The 6,265-nt window shown below is 34.1% G+C and overlaps 2 protein-coding genes across 3 annotated transcripts; both read right to left on the bottom strand.

Moving 5' to 3' along the window:
- Positions 1 to 2,187: 2,187 nt before the first annotated feature.
- On the bottom strand, positions 2,188 to 3,494 carry LOC106670668 (phospholipid phosphatase 3-like). Of its 2 annotated transcripts, none has more exons than XM_014401191.1 (2): positions 3,257 to 3,494; positions 2,188 to 3,199 (listed from the first exon to the last, which is right to left on the bottom strand). In XM_014401191.1, exons 1-2 carry the CDS (start codon positions 3,340 to 3,342, stop codon positions 2,440 to 2,442), a joined length of 846 nt encoding a protein of 281 aa, XP_014256677.1. In that variant the 5' UTR covers positions 3,343 to 3,494; the 3' UTR covers positions 2,188 to 2,439. The 2 variants fall into 2 exon arrangements, with proteins under 2 accessions (XP_014256677.1, XP_014256678.1); XM_014401192.1 differs by having other exon boundaries at positions 3,274 to 3,494.
- An 82-nt stretch (positions 3,495 to 3,576) lies between these two features.
- LOC106670599 (phospholipid phosphatase 3-like) lies at positions 3,577 to 4,988 on the bottom strand. The gene has a single exon (XM_014401089.1). The coding sequence runs from the start codon at positions 4,414 to 4,416 to the stop codon at positions 3,577 to 3,579; it is 840 nt and encodes a 279-aa protein (XP_014256575.1). The 5' UTR covers positions 4,417 to 4,988.
- Between the last annotated feature and the right edge of the window lie 1,277 nt (positions 4,989 to 6,265).

Here is a 6,265-nt window from a genome sequence, read left to right as displayed (position 1 = left end):
AAACGCCGGATGCCTCTGCGATATTCACATGTTGATTACCTCGATGACTCATTCTTACAATAATATTCCGAACTTCTGGTTCAAGATGATATCTTTCCATGGTTAAAATGAATACAACTGGATTAAAATGGAGTAAAGAAGAGAAAAGGTGTTTGTTTACAAAATGATTAATCTTCATGTTTACTATTCTTAAATAAATCCATTATTAAAAATGAGGATTAACATTTGTTTGTTTTTGGTTTGTATTTTCTATTATGTTTTATCCAACTAACAAGAATATATCGGTCAATTTAATTAAAATTGATAGAATAAGAATAAATTACAAATATCCCTATTCATTTTTTAGTAGTTTATCTTTTTACACGCCACTTTTCAGGTTGACAATGGGAGTCTGAAGGGTGATATCATCCTCATGATATGAGAGGACGTGATCGTTTTTGGAGGATAGGATAGCAGTATCATCTGGGAAAATATAAATGTATATTCTCTGAATTTATCGTAGTTGTTATTTATAGACTAATTCTAGTTGTATTTATTGATTTGTTTGAAACGATATAATGAAGGTACATTTGAATTATTGCTATGAATCAAATGCTTTCACATGTGTCAATGTTTATAATTATTTATCTAATTATTTGTAAATGTTTGTTTGTAAAAAATTTTTGTTCAGCCCAGCTTATACATTTTGATTGTTTGTATTCTTCAATATTATTACTATGTGGTGTTTAGTGACCGTTAGTTAATGATTATTTGAAGATCGTGAGATGCGGCCCGGTGTGACATAGGTTTAGAAAAACTTTTTTTTATCGTGCCAACGTTTCAATCTTTATTGAGGTCATCTTCAGGGCCTAGGATTTATAAACATTGTTTAAATTTTACAACTACATGTAGGATGTGAAAAAATGAATTTATACAATGCTAGAAATTTTTGATTCAATCAAAGTATTTGTACTCACTCAAAGTGTTTGTTTTCTGTGTCCCATTCTCGCACGACACACAATAATGACACATCTACCCAGAAAACAAACACTTTCAGCCCTGAAGATGAACTCAATAAAGATCGAAGCGTTGGCACTACAAAGAAAATGTTTTTCTAAACCAACGCCACACCAGACCGCATCTCACGATCTCCAAATAATTATTATTACTGTTCATATATTATTATAAATATTACAATTATTAATTACGGTTGTTGTTTTTTTTTTGTTTTTTTAGTTGAGATAAAAAAGTCAATGGCACGAGCGGGATTCGAACCCACGATCTTCGGCTTGATACGCCGCTGCTCTACCACTTGANCCGAGTGGATCGAGGTCACGATTGCTCAAGTGGTAGAGCAGCGGCGTATCAAGCCGAAGATCGTGGGTTCGAATCCCGCTCGTGCCATTGACTTTTTTATCTCAACTTAAAAAAAACCTTAATTAATTGTAATATATTAATTGGTCAAGCGGACCACGAAATTTGTGAATTTAATTATAAATATTATATATTTTGTAAAGACATTACGAAATGTCATGTTTTTGTTGTTGTTTTTTTTTTATCTTTTTTTATTTACTTATTTTCTTACTCATAAACTATGATGTATTATTATATAACTGTTATGTTCGGGAATAAAGGTAAAAAATTAGGCTCCCCGGAACCAACCTGTAAATTTTCAATTAAAATACAATTTATGTATCTTCGTTATTCTGGCAACAAATAGTATTACGTGTTTAAAGATATATTAACTCTCATTCTCCAAATAGCAGAATACGTGGTAAAATAAACGACTAAATGGCAGGGTTACTGACGTTGGGGGAAAAAGGCAACAGTCATCCTGCTTTGCTTCATGCTTCCCTTTGCTTTCCTATCCTCTTCCTCATTCTCTACCGTTCCAACATAAGCCTTTAGCCATTTAACTCCCATTATCGAGTTAATTTGTCCAAGTGGTAGAAAATCAGCTTTATTTAGACTTCATACTGAACGTGACATTGTTGGAAGAGATACTTCACTTGACTACTTAGAAAGTGCTATTAGTGGGTAGTTTCTTCACTCTAAGTTTTCCATACTTTTCTGTTATCAATGTGCTTTAAAATTATTACTTATTACCCAATATAGGGTAGTTGTAATATACATTGAATAAAAAATAGATTTAAAGAAAATTAAAATTGGTAATCTTTTAAAACTGATCCGCTCTAAAGCAGCTGATTCTTGCGGTGTGCGGTATGCGAGAATAGTCGTTTACGGAATTTTCACGTTTCACAATTCTCTTAAAAGCTTGAAAGGAAAATAGATCTTCAAAATTGTATACACATTGTAGCAGATTTCACAATTACTGGAAGCATAACAATGAAAATGAGGACAAATATCAAGCTTCGCGACTTATGTATACCAAACTTATAAAACAAAGTAAGACATCGCAGACATATCAAGCGTTTTAATGATTTTAAGAAGCGAAATAAGTCAATCGATTTTAGTTGCAACGGTTGTAGAAGATGGAATTTGCAAATCTGATTTCAGCGAGTCAGACGATCGAGAATATTTTTCTTCTGAATCAAACCATCCCATTAGATAGAAGGCGGCGAAATATCCAAATAAGATACCGAGTATGTATCCGGCTAATACGTCGTACCAGTGACTACTATTATCTCTGATTATGATGGCGCACAGCATGTTGGCGAGTAAGAAAATGAACGATTGTATCAAACGCTTCAGTAAATTTATATATTCGAAAGTGATCTTAGCCTCGATGTACAGGATGAGCTGAACCGCCGCCCTGACAGCCTGAAGGCAACCGAAACTAGGAAAAGAAGACCGTGCGCCGTACAAAAGCTCCTTGTCGTTACGAGTGCAGACGTATTCCATGATAAATTTATATTTGTTTTCCGGTTGTGTGCAGTTGACGTTCGGTTTGCATATTTCTATGAAGTAAGGACTCAGCATTCCTACAGTCCTCATCAAGAAAAGTGTTATCGAAACGGATATTAAATGGCCGAACGTCAGTCCGATAAACTGCCTGTAAAGGAGAAAGAAGAATTTTAACTTTTTCTTCGTCGGGTCGTTCCACTGAAACAAAGCCGTTTCACAAACCCAAATGAGTAAAACGGGCAAAATAAAGATCCATACAGTCATGTCCACCCCTTTGAAAAAGTTCTCCTTGTACGGATATCTTATTGATAAATCTTGGCAGTAAAATCCCCTTTCTGTCGGTGGCACATGATGCCTATAGTAGAAAATGAATGTACACAAGAAAAATAAACACAAAAAATCTATAACATACTCCAAGTCAAACCGTACGTCAGGCATTGTTATACTATTCGATTCAAACAAATGAATAAAAATGTCTCTTGGAATAAAACAAATCATGAACGGTTAACATGTGTTTAACCCAACTGAACGGTGTTCTAAATATTATTAAAAAATCGAAAAACTACAAAATTTAAATCAAATTTGTCTACCGCAATGACGTTTGCTAGAGCAGTGTCATATGGGCAATCCTTTTAGTACATCTACCGAAAAACATGGTAAATAAAATCGATTAGTTGATAACTTATTACACTGCAATATTAAAAGTCACCTTATGTTAACATTCATTTATTTTCAGATCGTCGGTTGACTTTCTGCCGAAATAATTTGCGAAGATGGGATTTGTTCAACCAAATTGTGTTCCTGAACGGGCGAACTTTTCTTTTCTACTGCCTTGAACCTACCAACGTTGAAGTATGCAAATCCGACTCCCATGATGTAACCTACGAGAATGTCGCTCCAATGGCTCTCGTTTTCCCTGAACCTCAACGCGCATTGAATATGGCCGTAAAACAAAATAAACGACTGAATTAAACGTTTGACCAAATTCACTGCATCGACGTGCAACTTCGTTTCTAGAACCAGCACAAGCAGAAATGTTGATAAGATGACCTGCAAGCAATAAGAAGAAGGGAAAGAGAGCCGAGCGTTAGACACTTTCATACTGTCATTTGAGGTGCATGTGTAGTTCGTGATGTACCTGTTTTGGTTGTCAGGGTTTGAGCAGTCGATGTTCGGTTTACAGACAGATAGGAAATAAGGTTTAAGCACACCTGTCGATTTTTGCAAGAAGACCGCCGAAGCTGTACTGAGCAAATAGCCGAACGTAAACGCGACAAACGAATCGTAAAGTAAAAAAAAGAATTTCATCTTTCTGACTTTCGGGTCTTTCCAAGGGAAAATCACCGCTTCGCAAGTCCATGCCATTAAAAGTGGTAAAAAGTACACCTCTACCAGTTGGAAGGATTCTTTTTTATCTATTTGTAGGTATGGATACCTAATTGACAAATCTTCGCAATGAAACCCTGTTTCTGTTACAGTTGCATAAGCTTCGTAAAAGAAGTTGAAACAAAACAATGAGAACAAACAAATTATATCGGTTAAAAATTCTAAATCGAGAGCTGTTTTTGACATTGTTTGTTACAGCGCGAACAAAACATGAAATTAATGTATAACACAAACACAATCATATTGAAGTATGCAAATGTTAACATTTGTTTCAAACCGATAGTAATTAACGCTTGATTTATAAACGTAAACAACACTCCCTCCCTCCATCCCTCCCTCTCCCCATCAAACTCTCTCACTCATTCTCTCTCCCTCTCTTTCTCTCTCATTTTTTTTAATTTAGCGGTTTTTGAAAGATTTAGTGTGTCTTTTACCAAAAATTGAATTGAAAGTTCTAGAAGGGTGCCTAAATTTAACGCTCTTTTTAATACTTTTTGGCATTTTACCAAAAATGAATAGTCTACGTGCAGATTTATGGCTAACACATGATAGTTTAGAGGAAAAAAAAGCTCGGAACACGGCTCGTACGTTTTTGTTGCATTGGAGGTTTAGATCACCTGACTAATTTTTACATACGAGTAGTGAATTACTCAATGTAAGAAACTTTGATCATATAAAGTAATTTGAGAGTTCTAAAATGGCTTGTGCTTCAAGTATGCCCACAAATTAAAATTTAATGAAGAAAAGAAATAAATAAAAAATTTGGAACATAAAAAAATTACTTTTATTATAAAAAATAAAATAAGAAACTGCTCTGAACTAAAATGAAAAGAATGAAACCACCGGAAAAATGAACATAATTGTTTCTCTTAGCATAAAAAAATATATAAAGTTTTTTTATAACCTATTTTAATAATTTTATCCAACAAAAATTTATCTATTTTTTTAATGAAAGGAGCGGGCGCACTCTCAGAAGATGGACAAGGAAATGATTTCTTTTCACAGAAAAAAGGGAATTCACTGACCGGATGGTACCAAGTACTTTCATGGAGCACCAAACTCGGAATGGCCTTTTGTTTTTGTTTTCTTACAACGCTATCGTTAGAGAACCCGGTGGATCATGGGAGCGATTGGAATGCGCCTCTGACAATTTTGTTTATTTAAATTGGTGAAATGGGATTTTTTTTAAAGAATGTTTGGTGTTTACAAGCATAATTCATATTTAGTGGCGCTATATGAACTGACGAAAAGATCTGTTACCTAAACCTTGCCCTTTCAAATGATATGGGATTCAACTTAACGAACTCTACATTTCCTCCAGACATGTCGCAGTACTTAAAAGAAATGCTAATTTCAAAAAACAAAACAGGAATAGAACTTTCAAAGTACTCTCAACACGACACGCAAGAATGGCACAATTACACAGAAGACAAACACTTTGAGCCCTGAAGATGATCTCAATAAAGATCGAAACGTTGGCACGATAAAGAAAATGTTTTTCTGAAACCTACATCACACCAGACCGCATCTCACGATTTCTAAATAAATATCGATTAACGGTCACTAATCACCACACATTTCAAAGCACAATTGGATAAGAGAAAAACTATATCTCTTGAAAAACGGTTAGGAAGGAAGGATACTTTATGTTAAAAAAGTATTGTACAACGTAGAAATTAAACCATTTAGCGGCCCACATAGCTATGTTTTATAATAATAAGCTACAAATTCAGGATGAGTAAGCACCATAGATTAGGTAACTTACTTTATTTTGGTAAAATGAACAGTTAAAATATAAGAAAAACATTGGAGTGTGAAATTCGACTTCAATGAACAACAGGCTCCAGATGTTAAACGAAATATTTCCAAAAACTTTTTTGTAGATTTTAACCAATTATGTATTCATTAATCCTATTTTTAATTGTATTGTAAGACCTAAGATTTAAATATAAATTTGTAAAAGATACTCCATGTTCACATCTCCTTTAAAAATTCAAGGGATATTTCTTTTATGGGTGGAGGAGTACAAATTTAT

Source organism: Cimex lectularius, unplaced genomic scaffold (assembly GCF_000648675.2).
Source record: "Cimex lectularius strain Harlan isolate CLEC.00 unplaced genomic scaffold, Clec_2.1 scaffold58, whole genome shotgun sequence".
NCBI lineage: Eukaryota > Metazoa > Arthropoda > Insecta > Hemiptera > Cimicidae > Cimex > Cimex lectularius.
The sequence above is the reverse complement of the archived record's forward strand: the minus strand, read 5'-3'. Positions and strand labels throughout refer to the sequence as shown.

Bases quoted from the DNA above. Each gene is read 5' to 3' on its own strand.
- LOC106670668 (XM_014401191.1), bottom strand. From the start codon at position 3,342: ATGATTTGTTTTATTCCAAGAGACATTTTTATTCATTTGTTTGAATCG. The intron at 3,200-3,256 runs GTATGTTATAGA...TTTCTACTATAG, and splicing joins GACGTACGGTTTGACTTGGA to GCATCATGTGCCACCGACAG.
- LOC106670599 (XM_014401089.1), bottom strand. From the start codon at position 4,416: ATGTCAAAAACAGCTCTCGATTTAGAATTTTTAACCGATATAATTTGT.